We start from the raw sequence: 16,649 nt of genomic DNA on the forward strand, positions 1-16,649 counted from the left end.
GGAAGGTGAGGGTTGAAGATGGGGTGGGAGGCTACCATCAAGGAAGAGGGAGACCCTGACTCAAGCCCAAAAGGCTTGGCCTTCAGCTGCTATCTTCCTTGCCAGGCTGGCTCTGGTCGCCCTGGTGAGGACCACCCGTCTGTGATGAGGCTAAAGCGCTACATTCGGGCCTGTGGGGCTCATCGAAACTACAAGAAGCTGCTGGGCTCCTGCCGTTCACACAAGGAACGCCTGAGTGTTCTCCGGGCAGAGCTGGAAGCCCTGGGCATGAAGGGTGAGGCTGGGCGTGCCCTGGGGGCTGCAGGAGAAGGCCTTGGCTGCTGGGGAGGAGAGGATCACGAGCTTCTTCTGCCCCAGGTAACCCTTCCTTAGAGAAGTGTCGGGCCCTGAAGGAGCAGCGGGAAGAGGCAGCTGAGGTAGCCTCCTTGGACATTACCAACATCATCAGCGGTTCAGGTGAGGGGCTTCCTTCCACTCTCCAGGAGCAGATGGGGCATGGACTTTCTCAGACCACTCATCTCCTGCTTTCTCCTCCCCTCTAGGCCGGCCACGCAGACGCACAGCCTGGAACCCTGCAGGAGGAGCAGCCCCACCGGGGGAACTATACCGCAGGACCCTGGACTCAGAGGAAGAGCGGCCCCGCCCCCCACCCCCAGACTGGTCACATATGCGTGGCATCATCAGCAGTGATGGCGAGAGCAACTGAGCTCCCCCTGTCCCCAGGACTTTCCACTTGTAGAAAGCATATATAGCATACCCACCCCCAACTCTGCCTGCAGAGCAGAAGCAGCTTTCTTCGGAGAAGACTCGCAGCTCCCAGGGACACAAGTTATTGGGATTCTACTTCTCAGCTTCACATTCCCAGTTTAAAGTGTTTACAGGGATTTATTTTTAAAGACTCAATAAAGGAGTGTTTGAATCACCTCATCAAAACTGGTCCCCCACTCTCACCCCCTGTACTTTGGTCCAGGAAGCTGAGGAGTAGCCACTGTCCCCTTGATCTGGTTCCATTTCCCCCCCGCTTCTCCAAAGAAAGTCCCAGCCTCCTGACCCTGCCATCCAGTCTGCCACCAGGCTTGATTCAAAGAGTGTGGCTGCTTTCTCCAGCCTGACCAGTGGGCCCCTCTGACCACCCCGCTTTTATTTATTTACTGAGGCCACGCTGTGTGGCATGTGGGATCTTAGTTCCCCAACCAGGGATCAAACCCTTGCCCCCTGCAGTGGAAGCAGGGAGTCTTGATCACAGGACCACCAGGGAAGTCCCTGACCACCCTGCTTTTAGTTGTCTGATAACCTAAAGCTTAGTTGGGAGGAAGATCTGAATAACTGGCCTTAAGAAGAATGTGAAGCACAAAATGAAAGGTCTTGGGAACAGCTGTTGTTTATGTCTTTCTTCCCCTTTCTGGAAACAGCCACTTAGTCCACGGGCTGACTCTTTCAGCCTTAAAGCGGTGGGTACAGGGTCTAAACCTGACCAATCAGAGCACCCCAGGCCTCTGGCTACAGATCAAACCAACGAAGTCACTTCAAGATTGCTGGAATTCTTGCTGTTGAGGTTGTTGGTAGGTTGTAAGGTTGGAGCTGCCAGGGGCCTGTGGGTAAGGTGAACCTTCTGAAAATCTGAAGCCAAAGCAAAGGGAAGCAGAGGTCCAGACTGATGACTTCCATTGAAGCTCTGGATTCAGTCATGTCCAAAGTCAGTAAAGTCACTGAAATTTCTAGTTACACAGCCCAGTGAGTTCTCTTTTTAAATACAAGTAACACTATCACCTGCCACTGAACGTTCCTTAATATACACCTTAGACAGAAAAGGTGAGTCCTGGGATCTGTTAGAATAACCAACAGTTTATTAAAAGCTTGCCATGGGGCTCTGTGCCAGCCCCGTAGCTGGGAGGGGCTCTCACGACTGCCCCCAGGCCTGGGAGCAGCCCCTTCTAAGGTTCTTATTTTGTTCCCCTGCCCCAGCTCAAATCTCAATTTAAAAAAAAAAAAAAAAAAGGATAAAGGACAAGACGGCACAGGACGTCAGACAGCAACAGGGGAATGGAGAGACCCAGGCATCCTGACCCCAAGACCCCATCCTGATCTTTCTTTCAGGAAGAACTTTTCCTCCCGTTCTCCCCACCCCAGGCCCCAGACCTGCTCCGTCACATTCCAGGTCTGGGGGGCCTGGCGTCCCCAAGTCCATGGCCCCATTCCAGGGGGTAGTATAGTTCTCTTTATATAATATATCTAGACCCACCCTTCCCCTCCCCCAGGGGACTAGATGAATATTTGACACGCATATCTCCCTCCTTTCCCGAGGCCGTGATGGAGAGAAACCCTGGCACCATGGTGGGGAGGCAGGGGCTCCTGGTCAGCCTTGAGGCACCTATGCCCAAGCTGGCCTTGGGCCACTGGCCAGCCCAAGAAGCTCATGAGATGAGGTCTGAGGGGAGCTAGAGCCAATTTCCCGTCCCCCACCCTTGGGTGGACCTCAGGCTTACAGCCCTCCAGGATCAGGCTCCACCCACCCCTGCCTCATTCATTGGCTTATCCACCTTGTACTTCAGGAATAGAAGTGGGAGGAACCATTGAGGATGTGGGAAGCAACACTGGTGCTGCGGCTCAGAGGCCCAGGCACTGCAGCAGCAGGTGGGCCCACACTGTCACTGCCACTGCCTCCCGAGGCTGCTCGTCGCAGGGGCTGGGGGCTGTTTCTTAGCAGCAGCAGGGCTCCACCACGGGGTGTCCCACTCTGTGCTGGGGGCCCCAGCCAGCTTGGGGGACCCGGGGGAGCCAGGAGAGAGGGCTGACGCCAGGCTGGGGGGGGCATGCCTGGTGGAGGAGGGCCATGGCTCCAGTGCGCCCCTGAACGGGGAACAGGACGGGAGGGCCAGGCGGGGGCAGGGGGTGGAGCAGGATAGCCCTGGGCAGCAGCCTCAGCTGGGATGCCCCCCAGCGCCATACTGGAGAAGCCCAGCCTCATGCTCTCAGCATCGAAAGCCTCGATCTCACGGGCCTGCCGCTCGAGCAAACTCCGGATTCGCTCTGAGCGCCCCGTCTGCAGGGCCAGCAGCTCCTCTTCCACCTGAGGCACCCAGAATAGAGGTCAGAGGGTCTGGGGTGGGGGCTGCCCTCCCCATCCCATCCTGGAAGCCCAGCCCTCTTACCCGCTGCTCCAGCAGTGCCCGCCTCAGAGCTACTCTCTGCTCCAGCTCCCGTAGCTCCCTCTCGTGTTGACTCTCCGTGCGGATCTTGATCTTGCTCTGGTAAGCATTGAGCAGCTCCAGCTCCTGTTGAAGCTGCTGCCGTAAGGCCTGGAACTCTGCCTCCTGGGTCTCATCAAGCCGCAGCTAGAGATTAGGTAGAGCAAGTTTTCAGGGCCTCCTCCCCTACCCCCACAATCCTCCCCTGCCCCAGCAGGCCTGGGCCCTCAGGTTTCAAGAAGCAGCCAGTCTCAACATCTATCAAAATGAAAGGTCATCATACCCTGTGACACAGCAATTACACTTCCAGGAATTTATCCCCCAGGTATACTTGCACATGTGCTCGAAGGTGTTCACTGAAGCGTTGTAATAGCAAAATACTGGAAACAACCTAAATGTCCACCAATAAGGGATGGGTTAAATAAATTATGGTATATCCATACCACGGAAAACTCTATGCTCTTAAAAAATGAGATATGTGTACTGACATGGAAAGATGTCCAAGAAATACAAGGTGGAAAAAGAAGTTAGAGACCAGTATATAAAGTATCATTCCACTTTTGTTTAAAATTTTTATATAATTTTCTAAATATGCATAGGAAAAAATCTAAAATACAATTAATTGTTAACAACAGTTACCTCTGAGAGGTGGGTTAGGTGAGGGAACGGCAATGAATAAGGACACTTTTTCTTTTTACAGTGTTATTTTAAGTGGCCTATTCCAGTGTGATGTGTGATCACTTTTAGAACAGCAACCTTCAAAATCCTCCAGAAGTCTGGGCAAAGTGGCCCTCATTTTTATTTGTTCCCTGTTCACAGATTAAACTAACTCAGGCCCAGGAAAAAATTACAGCCACTCTTTCCTTGGTGGTTCTTGGTGGAGTAGGCAGGCTGGCTTTGTCAAGACCTTAAGAAAATACTTAAGAGAAATAATAAAACCATTGCAGAGAATACCAACAGTGGAAGAATATCTGAGTTTCCCAAGAACAAAAAGCCCTATCTCTGTCTACACCCCCCACCTGCAGTGCCCACGGCTAAGCTGGAAATACAAAGGCCAACCTCCACCATGCTCCCTCCCTGGACCCCAGGCCTCACCGCCTGTGAGCTGAGCATCTCTGAGATGGACTGGTCGTACTGCTCAGCTAGGATTGCCAGCTTGCGGGTCTGTTCTTCCTTGAGCCGCTTAAGGAGGCTCTTGTGCTGAGCTTTGGGCGTGGTCTCCAGCAAGTGTGCCCGCAGAGCCTTGTACTGCCGAGTCTGGATCTTACACGTCTCCTGGAACTGCTTCTTGATCTGCAGCTCCTTAGACTATGCAGTGGACGGACCAAGGGGAGATGGGGGCAGGGGGGAGGAGGAGGAGAACAACCAGGGGAAAGGGAGAAGAAAGAGAGGAGGAGAGGAGACAGAAGCAGAGACAAGAAGAGGGAGAGAAACAGAAAACATGTTAGACAGAGGGGGCGGGGGGAGCTGTATACAGACAGACATGGAGAGGTGGGATTGTGTTGAGAGAGATCAGAAAGATTCTCGATGGGCAAGAGATGCAAAGAAAACAAGACAGCTTCCAAGAGCACGTTCACAGAGTTGGGTGGAAAACTCACAAGAAACAGCAGGAGAGTTCATGGACAGGGAACTGAGAATCTTTAGAGTACTGAGTGCACACAAGAAGCTTTGACCATGCAAAGAGGGAGAAAATATAACCTAGAGATAGACGCCTGTGAGCAGATACAGAATATGCACAAGTGAGAAAACTAAGTCACTCAACACACACATGGAAGACAGCAACACAGCTGAGGAAAGACAGAGGAAGTCCCAGGTTCATCACCTCAGGGTGGGAGGGAGGGAAGGATAAGCACCAAGCTAAGAAATGGATAAGATGGGTGGCCCCATCTCGGGCCACATAAGGGAAAGGGGCAAAGGAGGCGGCCAGAAAGGGCCCGACAAGTTCAACAGGCCAGCAGCTGCCACCCTGACCAGATAACCACATTCCAGCCCGGCCCCTTGTGTACTCAGCTCCCACTCCAAGCCCACAACCAACCCCATTTCCGCGGCCCCCACACTCTGTCTGGGCCCCCAAACTCACCACCCCCTACTGTGGACGGTTTGCAGTCCCATCCCCCAAGCCCTCTAGGGTAATGCCTGACGCCAGGAGAGAAACTCAGCTCCCAGACAGAAGGCAACCACGTAGGGAGTGGGTTGGGAGGAAAGGCAGTGAATGAGGACAAAAGGACCCAGAACCTGAGGACTCTCGGGGAGGAATCCACAAACAGGGGAACTGTGGGACCAAGGCCCAGACCCCTGAACTGGTGGTGGTCATGGTGGTGCAACGAAGCTATGAAGGTAGAGAGGATGAGGCTGAGGAGTGAAAGGGGTTGAGATAACGTAGATGGGGTGAAGAGGTCATGGAACTGGGGGCCAAGGGTCCAGATTGGGGGCATACCGGGGAGGCTAGGCGGCAGGACAAAGCAGACAGAGGCAGCCTGGGCCAAAGGTACAGTTCCGCTCAGATATTTTATTTGTGTTTGTCTTTTTCTTTTTTTGGTGGGGGAAAGGGGACAGGTTGGAAGGGAGACAGAAAAACAAAATCAAAGAGAGAAAAAAAAAACATGACTCTTCCCACCCACTGCCACCCCTGGCCCCAGGCCTGAGTCGATGAGGGTGAGGATGAGCACACACAGTGGGAGAACAGCAATAACTTAGGGTGTGGGGGGGAGCATCAGGAGAACACAAAATATAATCTCCGGACTCCACGGTGGAGGAGGCTGCCTGTCTAGAGGCCCAAAGGGCTAGGGGGTGAGGTGGGGAAGCATACCGAGGAAGGAGTGGTAAAAGGGAGGAGAGGACTGGGGCTGGAGAAACTTCACTGAGTAGTGGGAGATAAAGTGCTCAATGCTCTAGATTTGGGCTGGGGAGGAGCTAGAGTTGGTTACCTCCAGGGAGGCAGGGCCCGGGACTGGCGGGTTCGGGATCTCCGCCCAGCTAGAGTCTCTGGTGGTGGTTGGTGGGAGGCAGGGGGGCCTAGCCGGCGCTGGCTGCGTGGTAGCAGCCGGGGGATACGGCTGGGCCGCTCACCCCGAAGCAGGCCCCAACTGGCCAGTGTGTGGATGGCCCAGGGGGGCAAGCGGGTGGCTAAACCTTGGCTGGCCCGTGCCAGGCGCCAGTTCCAGCCCTTGCACAGGGCCCAAAACCTTGCCAACAGGGCTAGTGGGTGTCGGGCAGTGCGAGGATTACCCCGCCGGGGCCCAGGGACAGGCAGACGGCTGCGGAAGCCATCCTTGTTGGTCTTGGGGTAGAGTGCAAATAGGCCCCGATCCCCCACGGCCCCACAGCCCTGTAGGGCCCTGAAGGCCATGGGCGACAGACGCAGCAGAGCGCGCAACCAGAGTCGAGAGATGCCCCGGCGCATCCGAGGGCCCTGCTGCCGCACCCATTTGCCCCCAGCTGCCATAGCTGCCAGAGGTAGAGCCAAGCCTGGCCAGGCTAGGAGCCAGGCAGCCCCAAGGCCCAGAGGGACACCCATAAGACCTCGACGCCAGCTCAGACTGAGGACGGCCCCCAGTGCGGTGCCCTGAGCCAGGAGTAGGAACAGACTGGGGGGCAGGTGCAGAGCTGTACAAAGCAGTAGGTAGGAGGCCCCCAGGCCCACCAGCCCCACCTCAAGGGCCAGCAGGGCTGCCTGCAGGCCACCCCCACCCTGGGCCGCCAGCAGTGGGAGCAGCAGCAGAAGTAGTAGGGGCAAGAGGCCAGAGGAGGACCCCACTGCAAAGGAGAGTCCAGCCAAGAGGCCATGGGACAGGAGTCCAGGGAGCTGGCTAGTAGGGCTGGGCCTCAGATGTGTTGGAGGGGGTTCAGGGGGGATGTCTGGTGAGGGACAGCCATCTCCAGAATCCCTCGGGGTCCTAAATGGAGCACCCTCCTCCTCTTCCTCCTCTTCCTCAGGGACTGGGGTCAGTGTTGGACCCTGGACCCAGCCAAGCTCAAACTCCTCATCCAAGAGGCTACCATCCTCCTTCCCCCACAACCTCCATTCCCCGGATGCCTCCTGGCCCACAATGCTCCTCTCCTGGGGTGCCGGGGATGGAACTCTAAGCTCCTCTATCTCCTGCTCAGGTAGCCCCCAAACTTCTTCATCAACCAAGCTCCTATGTTTCTGTGGACTGGGACTAGGGGTTCCTGACTCTTCCCCCAATATCCTCTGCTCCTCTGGCTCCAAGGCAGCCCCTTCCTTCCCCAGAATCCTTCTCTCTGGAACTGCTTCCTCCTCCTCTCCCAGAATTCTTTGGTCTGCCTCCTGGCCAGATGAGCAGGACTGCTCTTCTCTAGGGGTGCCTGTGTTAGGTGGTCCCAGAGCCCCAGGAATGGGGAGCGGGAGGCCCAGGGGACGCTGGCCTGCACGTACTTTGAGGCTCTTGGGCTGCTGGCGAACCTGGGCCGCATGCTTCTGCCGCAACTCTTGCTCACGCCGCTTATTGTACTCCAGCTGGTTGCCCAGCTCCGTCTGGTGCTGCAGGCGGGTGAGCTCAGCCCGTGTGCGCTGTACGGCCTGGAGCTGCCGTAGCTCCAGCTCCCGTGTGGCCTCATGCTGCCGTAGCAGCAATGCACACTCCAAGTCCTTCTGTGTCTGTTTCTTGTTCAAGTCCTGAGGCAAAAGGGAGGCAGGGCCCAGAAACTGGTCAGAAAGCCTTGTTGGTGTCAAGGAAGTGAGAGCCCCAGGACTCCTTGACAGAGGGAGCCGAGGGTGGGGAGATGAGGGGTGTAGATGAGAGGTGTAAGGGAGCCAAGCTCCTAGCTGGCCTGGGAACTCTAGCAGGGTCTAGTGGGCACGAGAAGCGAAAGAGGTGTTGAAGAGAAGCCGAGCTGTGACACGAATGAGGGCAGAGGGGAAAGACAACCACAAATGAGGCAAATGGAAAAGGGTAGGTGCCTGGGATCTGGGAGGGGAACTGGGAGGGGGTGGCCTACCTCTCGAAGCAGGTCCTGGTCCAGGCTGTGACGAGCCAGCAGCATCTTGCGCTTGTACTGGCGACACTGCAGCTCAAAGTACTGGCGCTGCCGCCGCAGCAGTCCAGCCTCCTCCTCCGCCTGGCACTGCTGTAGCTGCTCCTTCTGCCGCAAAAGCCACTCAGCCTTCTCTCGCTTGGGTGTGCTGGGGTTCTCCTGGAGCTCCTAGGCAAGGGCAGCAGGAGAGCAAGGAGGTCAGGGCCCGCCTCAACCTCCATCAACCCCACCCACTGCTGCAGCCCTATCCCACCTCCTTCAGCTGCTCCTTCCGAAGTTTGTAGGTTCGCTTCTGCGCCTCCAGCAGGGCGGCCAGCTCCTTCTTCTGCTGCCCGAGGATGTGCTGCTGGAACTTACGCTCCTCAGCCTGGGCAGCTCGCGCCTCCTTCTCACCGATAGCCTGGTGCCGCCTTGACAGCTTTTCGGCCTCAGCCCCAAAGCCAGCCCGCTGCGCCTCGAGCTCCCGCTGCAGCCGCGCACTGTGCTCCTCACGCTCACCCCTCAACCTCGACTCCAACGCCAGCAGCTGTTTCTGGTGCTGTCGTCGCATCCGCTTATAGCCACTCAGCTGCTCCCGCAGGGCTGAGTCCTGCTCATGCTCCTGGATCTGACGGCTGACCTGGGGGCGGGCGAAAGGATGGGAAGTGGGGCGCAGCCCTGGCCCCCATTTCATTAACACACATAGTCTTCGTGCTCTATGGGGGAAGAACGTGAGTGTTAGCCTCATGGGTTTAATTCTCATTTGATATCTTCCTCACACTTAACCTCTCTGAGCCTGCCACCTCAACTGGATCATGGAGATATCTCCTTCAGAGGTTGGTGAGACTGAATGAGACAAGAAAAGGTGCTGAGCACAGGGTCTTGCATAAAAGTAGGAACAATTCAGATTAATTCAAAAGAATAAAAGAATCAGACAGACCTGGGACCAGATCCCAGCTCTGCCACTTACTAACCATGTGACCTCAAGCAAGTTAATGCTGCTAAGCCTTAGCTCTATTAAATGGGACAATAACACCTCCTCACAGGGGGCTGGAGAGATTAACTTTGATACCTATGTAATAGTGTCTAGAACACTCTGAACCAGTAAGTGATGGTTCCTTCCCCTTCAGCAAACACTGAAGACCCTTTACAGCTCAGATACGGAGCCAGAATATGGACCATGGGACACTGGAATAACAAGAACACTGGGCCTGGATGTTATCATCTGAAGTTTGAGCTCAGATCCCACTGTCAAGGGGCTATGTCAATGTACCCCAAACTAGTCCAGGTGGCCAAACCCCTGGAGATCACAGACCTCTCTGCACAGTACCACAAAGCACCAAGCATCACAGGGTCTGAAGAGTTGTCCTAAAAGAACAACCAGCCATAAGCAGAGGCTACAAGAACATACTAGACCAACCAATGGCCTCCAAGGGGACCATCGAAGCTTACAGCTAAACAGGAATGTAATCTAAAAGTTTATTAAAAGTATGGACGAGGGCTTCCCTGGTGGCACAGTGGTTGAGAGCCCGCCTGCCGATGCAGGGGACACGGGTTCGTGCCCAGGTCCGGGAAGATCCCACATGCCGCAGAGCAGCTGGGCCCGTGAGCCATGGCCCCTGAGCCTGCGTGTCCGGAGCCTGTGCTCCACCATGGGAGAAGCCACAACAGTGAGAGGCCCGCGTACCACACACAAAAAAAAGTATGGACGAAAAACTATGTTTTAGGAAAAGTATACCCCTTTTCCTATGAACTGCGAAAAACATCGCTGTGACTTTATTTTAAGAGAGGACCAAGGTCCTGGTTACAGAATTTGGGAACCACCAAAGGTAGCTCCCTCTGAGTCACAGCTGTTTCATCTCACAAATGGGATCATACCCTCAGCCTCCCAGAAAAGCTGGAAGAATTAAATACAGGGATGTGTGTGGGCCTGAAAGCCAATTACTGGCACGGGCAGATACCTGTACACCATCTCTGCCCTCTAGGGGCACAGAATCCAGCAAACCTGTCATCATGCTGTACAGGAGTATCACAGCACAGGATATGAAGCACCTGGCTGGCCAGGAGTCTGGGAAGGCATGCCAGGAGATGCTATTTAAGTCCAGCCACAAAAATGGAGTACGAGCCGGGCAATGTGACCAAAATAGTCTATTGGGAGAAGGGAGGGGAGAGGGAAGGGTTTAGGTGAGACGGTCGAGGTGAGAAGGCAAGAGACAGCAACACAAAGTGAGGGTGGAATCTGGACTTAATCATATGCCACAGGGAGAAAGTCATTTCTGGACTTAGATAGTCTGGGGCACCCAGGATGGCTGCACTTACCAGGGAGGCAGTACGGATGGTGGCAAAATGGTCCCGGTTGCGGCAGTAGGCCCGTCGGCGGGCAGAAGAGGTGGTGGATGTGGGAGCCGGGGCTGCAGGTGGCTGGAGAGGGCCTGGGGTCATCTCTGGCTGGTAGGGGTCATCATAGAGGTTGTCAGAGCCCTAGAGGAAGGGAAGGCGGAAGGAATGCCCAAGGCTCAGAGGTCAATGGGCCCACAGGGAGTTCCCTGGAGACCCAGTCAGACTTAGAGAAGGAGCAGTCACACATGGGAGGGAGAGCAGGGAACCAAGGCGACTCCTGAGAAGGAGAGCTGGGGCTCGGCCCTGCCGCTGTCAGGCCTACTCAGGGTGAGCTGCATACCGGCAGCCGGTGGATGATGGAGCTGTGGGAGGTGACTGTGTGCTCGCCCTCCTGCATCATGGCCATCTCCCGGGCTTCAGGGCCTTCTTCTTCCTCCTCCTCCTCCTCCTCCTCCTCTTCCTCCTCCTCATTGTCAGAGGCATCTGCTAGGCTGTTGACTGAGCTGCTCTGGCTGGAGGCGCTGATGGACATGCTGGGCACTGAATGGCTACTCTCTAGACTGGTGAGCGTCCCGGCCCGGTGCATGTAGGGCTCTGCCTCCTGTGGACAGGACACAGGCTGTTGGGCAGGGAAGGTGAAGGACAAGGGATGTGCATACGGAGGTAGCACAAAGAGACAGGGGGTATGGAAAAGGGTGGGGAGGGGCGCCAAGCAACCGCTAGGAGGCAAGCACAACATGGTGGTGAAGAAGGGTGGCAGGGCAAGCCGGGTCACCTCCTCCTCCTCTGGGGCCTCAGCACCAGGGCCATTGGGCGCCTCTTGGAACAGTATCTTCTTCATTTTGCGGTACTGCAGGTTGTCCAGCTCCCGAACAGCATCCTTGGTCCTCTGGATTAAGTCCATGATGACTGTGGGTGGCCGCTCCCGGAGCACAAAGCGATGCTGGGGGAAGAGAACACTGAGGCCTGCCGCCAAGCACCTCCTGCATCCCAGTATCCCGTGGATCTTGGCATTCCCTCTGGCCTGAGGCACTCCCCTGGGGCCCATGCCCACCACAGGTTGATGCTGGCCTTGATCCAACCCCTCCTCCTACATTAATTTTTACCTCCCCGTCTCTACTCCCCACACAGTCTCTTGTTCCTCCAGGCATGGCTGACCGGCAAGAAGAGCCAGGAGATCTGGATTCTAGTCCAGGTCTTCTATCAAAGTGCTCTGTGCCCCCGGACACGTCATGAGGCCTCTCTGGGCCTCAGAAAGCATCCCACAATTATAAAACAAGTAGGTCAGGGTAGACAATCTAAGTCAGTTCCCAACTAGGGGTCCTTAGGCCCCTATGGATCTCTGAAGGGAATGGGGGCCCCTCTACTTTTGATAACTCAAAAAACACCTAAGGGAAATCATACATTTACCCACAACAAGGCTACACGGGCTTTTGGCTTGAATTACATCAGATCAGTGTGGTAACCCTGGTTATTGCACACTGACCATAAATTCTGGCTGGCAATTATATATATCTTTGATTAATAAAAGACAGGAAAACAAATGATTACTTAATAAATAAAGGCAATGTGGTAGACAAAATCTTGCAAAACACAGAGTCCACTGGGCACTGGGAATGGGGGTGGGAATTCATAAATGAAGTTCTCAGTGGAGGAAGAATCAGGAATCACTAATTTCACTGAGGGGTTTCTGTGGCTCCAACAAGCTACAGTTCTAGGAGAATGCTAGGCCAGTGAGCCCTCACCTTCAGAAGAACCTCTGAGGTTGGTCTGTCTTGAGGGATTTTCTGAAGGCAGGAGTCGACAAAATTCCGGAAGTACTCAGACCTAGAAGTCATAGCAGGGTAAGGGTTGGGAGGGCGTGAGCCAGGCAGCCTTACCCCTATGGCCTAACCCCTGGGCCCAGGAATCCCAGTCCTCACCAGTGTCCTGACTGGAGCACGGGGGACTCGTTCTGTGCAATGTGGTATAAGGCACTCATCGCATTCATGTTAAACAGCGGTGGTTTCCGTTCCGCTACAGAGAAAGGTCAAGGGGGAGAAGGTGAGAGGTGGCAGGTGGGCAGAGGAGACTGGAGTGGAAATCAGAAGACTTGGGTTCACACCCCAGCTCCCTGACTTCCTCACTCCATGACCCTGAGCAATTCCCATAATCTCAATTAATTCCTTCCTCTGTAAGACGCAGCACCCATCCTCTCCACTGCACACGGGTGGAATAGGTATCAAAGAAAATAACACATGCAAAAGCACGAATGAAGGCAGAAGAAAGCACATTCAGTTGCCGGCCCAACTACTATTTATTAGGTGCCAAATCAGAGCAAAAAACTCGCTTAAGTATTACGGGAAAGATGAAAAACAATAGACAGGCCCTGTCCTCAAGGAACTTCCAGTCTAATAGGGAAGATTAAATGGGATTGAACAAATAGCGTCAAGTTCAAAGTGCTAATTGGCACAAGAGGAAAACAGGTAAATGGCTGGGAAGCTGGGTGTGTGGTGGAACTTCAAGCTGGTACATTCGCAGGGTATTCAGGGAAGCTATTTTGGAAAAAGGGATATTGGAGGCAGGCCTCAGATCAAAAGTCACAAGCTAGAAGCCCCTTGTGGCCCAGACAAATGCTTTGTGTTGGTTTTGGTTTTTGCCTAAAGAGTGATTTTTAAATTCTGATAATAATAATGAAATAATAACCTAAATTTCCAGTTTCTCTTAAAAAATTAGATCTGGTGAAATGGAGCCTACATTCCTGCATAACAACGGGCTGGAGCTAAGCAACAGCTGCCCTCTTCAGGTGGGAACAGCAACCTCCAGTTTGTTGTAGTCTCCTCCATATTGCTTCCCTGATACTGACTATCAGTTGCCATTTATAATAAAGATTGATGGGTTTTTTTAATAGTAGAGAAATAGTTCCCTGTACCCATGTCTCTACCAAAAACTAGGAATAAAATGGACAGCTCTAGATTTTTCTTATACCTGGCCTGCTTCACATATTTCCACCGCCTATCTGGTCATGGCCTTAAATGGTAAATGTAGACATGTGTAGATGGAGGGAAAGGCAAGTCCAAATCTCCAACCTTGGGCACAGGAAACAATACAAACAAAGGTAATTAAAAGGAAAAATTCAGAACTTGTTAAGAGGAAAGCCAGCCTTTAGGAAGCAGAGCCTTTAGCTTGGTGTAAGCAAGGATGGGGATGGCTTCAGTCTTGAAGGCAACGGGGAGCCACTGACGGCTCTGAGGAGAAGAGAAAACAACAGCACATCTATCTGATGTAAAAGAGACTGGAAGGAAGAAGAGACTGGCAGTGGGAGAGATCACTGCAGGAAATTGTTGGTAAGAGTAACTGATAACATCTCTTTCTTGGGCAACTGTTTTGTGCCTGGCACCGTGTTGGGGGCTTTACAAACATTATCTCACTAAAACAGTTATTTCAATAGCATTGGCTGGCAGAGATGAGAACCTCAACATGGCTTCAAGACCTCGTGAACTCACTGAGCCTAACTCTCTGGCCTTATCACTCACTGTTCTTTGTTAACACATGCAATATTCCAAACAACTGAGGCTAGTCTCAGCTCCCCAGGTATGCTCCTCTGTCTGGAATACTTTTCCCTACAGTCTTTCAAAGCTACCTATTATTTGTCTTGTGGTTGTTTAGAAATCTCTGCTACAAGGAGACCTTCCTCAGCCCCTAACTAGGTCAAATCCCTTGTTTTTTGGTTGTACTGCTCCCGTATCTTCTCCATTCAGCTTTTCTTACATTTAAAGAAAACATGCCTATTTCCTCAACTTGAATGTAAGCTCCAAGAGGGCAAGAACCTCATTCACTGCTCTACCCCCAGAACCTACTAGCACAGTGCATGGCACACAGTGGGCACTCAAAAAAGACTTAGAACTAGAGTAGTGGACAGGAAAAGATGCATGCTATGAAATCTTCAGGTCTAAGAAATGGCAGGATTTGGCAGCTGCCTGTACTGGGGATCAAGGGTAGACTCAAAATGGACAGATGCTTGGAGGCCTCAGAGGATGGGATGGTGTGGGGATAGTAAGAAAAACAGAAAGGAGTGGAGAGAAAAGAGGATAAGGAGCCAAGAGGAGAATGTCCTTACCCAGCTCGATGCAGGTTATGCCCAAGGACCAGACATCCACCTTGCCATCGTACTGCCCCTCATCCATTGCCAGGATCACTTCTGGAGCCATCCTGGGAGAATGGTCAGGAGAGAGAGGCTAATCACCCGCCCAGACCCTGCCAACTCCTGCACCCAACATCCTGGGAGCTCCCTCCATTCACCATCACTCCCACTCACCAGTACGGGGTGCCCACGAAGGAGTTGGCAGGTGCCATGATGGATGCAGAGCCGAAGTCCCCCAGTTTCACCAAGCCTGGCTCTGACAGCAGGATGTTTCCAGCCTTCACATCCCTGCCAAAGGCAAAGCACAAAGATAAGACATGCGTCTCAGAAAGGCTGGGCAGGGGCTTTTGCACCAAGTTTCCAAGACGACTGGAGCCCAGCAGAATGAGTGGTGTAAAGAGCACCCCCTCCCAGCCATTGTCAGTGCTGCTTGTACCTATGGATCATGTTGTGGGAGTGCAGATAAGCCAGGCCCTGAAGGGCCCCGTGGGTCACAGCTGCAATCTCCACCTCCTGAAGGGGCTTCTTGTGCACTGGGGAGTAAGGGAAAAACATCAAACTGAGGGAGCCCAAGGGTGGGACTGGAACTATCTTCCCTTAACCCTTCCCCTACGGCTCCTCTGCCCTTCTCCCTTCTCCCACTTGTTGGCCAAAGAATCACTTACCTTCTAGAAGGTCAGAAGCTGAGCCCAGGCAATACTCCATCACCAGCTATGGAAGGGTCAAGGGTCAGAGATCAGCAGATCTGGCCACCCCTGGCCTATCTCCCTTGGAGAGAGATCCAAAACAGAGGGCCTCCTTGCCTAGCCTCTACTCAAGCAATGGTCCCAAGGTAATAACAGGGAGAAACGACAACTGAGGAAACGAGAGGGTGGGGAGAAGTCCCTGGAGTCAGGGCCTCCCTTAGAAAGATCCCAAGACATCACTACCATCTCCATCTGAATCCCATCGTTCAATCTCCAGCTCTCCCAGCCCATGTGCCCCCTTTCAACTGCTAATAGTTTATGTCACTCTTCAGCCTCTCCCTCTGGACACACAGTGCTGCTTATGAGTTTGTCTGAGGACTACAGAGGTTGGGAAAGATTTCCTCCTTCCCAAGATCTTCCCAACAACACCCTGAACAGGGCCCACCTGAGAGACTAGACCAGGATAAGGATGGGCCTGAGTACTGAGTACAAAGATCAGGGCAGAGTCAGGGGGCCAGCTCACCCAAGCCGTGTGCTCCCTCAGGTAACAGCCCCGGTACTGAATGGTATTGGGATGCCGGAGCTTCTGTAGGAACCGCACCTCCTTGATGATGTCCTGCCATTTCTGAAAGGTCAGGGGAGGAGAGGCTTACTTAGCCTGCATCTTGAGCCTGGGGTCCCCTGCCTCCTACCAGTCTGTCAAGCCTGACCTACCTCATTTGACTGCTTCCCACTGTAGGACATCTTCTTGATGGCCACCACCTCACTATTCCGGACATCCCGGGCCTAGAGGACCAGACCAGAAGGTAGTGAAGGCCCCCAGTGAGCACTGGGTAGCAGGAAGACTTGCTGGCCCAGCAGGAGAGGGCAGGAAAGCCTGGTGTAGTGGAATAGTGTACAGGGCTGTTTGGAGGTCCACAGCAGGAAGACAGTCCCTGCCCCACCCTCCCAAGCCTCAACTCACAAAGTACACAGCTCCAAAGCTGCCATGGCCAATTTCCCGGAGGTCAGAGAAGAGCTTTTCCGGGTCATCCTTGAAGAAGAGCTCAGCCACATCAGGGTCCTTCAGGCTCCCGGCCCGGCCCCCAGCTGGCATGGTGGCCCCTGGGGGCCCTGAGAGTGGGGCTTGACCTGGTGAAAAGATGGGACTCTTAGAACAAAGATGGGGCTCTCAGAGAGAGAAAGGGCCCCTCCTCCCCTAGTTCCGATGAGGGGGAGGCACTACCAAGGAAGGGCAGGGGGAGATGAGGAACAATATCAAAGCTCAAAAAAAAGAAAAAAGAAAAATGAAGTTGCCCTGGCAATGACTGCACTAGGGCCGGGTCTCTGGAGTCCCTA

The 16,649-nt window shown here is 53.8% G+C and overlaps 2 protein-coding genes across 6 annotated transcripts in view; one reads left to right on the forward strand and one right to left on the reverse strand.

Annotated features, from left to right (window-relative positions):
• Nucleotides 1-846, forward strand: part of HIRIP3 (HIRA interacting protein 3) — a gene marked incomplete at its 5' end in the record, with an annotated part of 1,980 nt that extends 1,134 nt beyond the window's left edge. The window contains 3 exons of the mRNA XM_079719043.1: nucleotides 106-274; nucleotides 358-456; nucleotides 543-846. Coding sequence (XP_079575169.1) covers nucleotides 106-274; nucleotides 358-456; nucleotides 543-706 — 432 coding nt within the window. The 3' untranslated portion in view covers nucleotides 707-846. The remainder of the gene's footprint in view (nucleotides 1-105; nucleotides 275-357; nucleotides 457-542) is intronic.
• Nucleotides 847-1,827: 981 nt separating this feature from the next.
• On the reverse strand, nucleotides 1,828-16,407 carry TAOK2 (TAO kinase 2; the record flags this gene model as incomplete). 5 transcript variants are annotated; one of them, XM_079718660.1, is made up of 18 exons in its annotated part: nucleotides 1,828-3,070; nucleotides 3,153-3,335; nucleotides 4,284-4,496; nucleotides 7,585-7,824; nucleotides 8,148-8,351; nucleotides 8,437-8,802; nucleotides 10,482-10,643; nucleotides 10,843-11,103; nucleotides 11,278-11,445; nucleotides 12,248-12,329; nucleotides 12,425-12,518; nucleotides 14,602-14,693; nucleotides 14,800-14,913; nucleotides 15,062-15,158; nucleotides 15,291-15,336; nucleotides 15,835-15,936; nucleotides 16,026-16,097; nucleotides 16,276-16,407. In XM_079718660.1, the coding sequence occupies 18 exons, from the start codon at nucleotides 16,405-16,407 to the stop codon at nucleotides 2,549-2,551; spliced, it is 3,150 nt and encodes a 1,049-aa protein (XP_079574786.1). The 5 variants fall into 5 exon arrangements, with proteins under 5 accessions (XP_079574786.1, XP_079574785.1, XP_079574784.1 ...); XM_079718659.1 differs by having other exon boundaries at nucleotides 10,843-11,121; XM_079718658.1 differs by lacking the exons at nucleotides 1,828-3,070; nucleotides 3,153-3,335; nucleotides 4,284-4,496 and adding an exon at nucleotides 6,112-7,248.
• Between the last annotated feature and the right edge of the window lie 242 nt (nucleotides 16,408-16,649).

This window comes from Hyperoodon ampullatus (genome assembly GCF_949752795.1).
Source record: "Hyperoodon ampullatus genome assembly, chromosome: 14".
Classification (NCBI taxonomy): Eukaryota; Metazoa; Chordata; class Mammalia; order Artiodactyla; family Ziphiidae; genus Hyperoodon; species Hyperoodon ampullatus.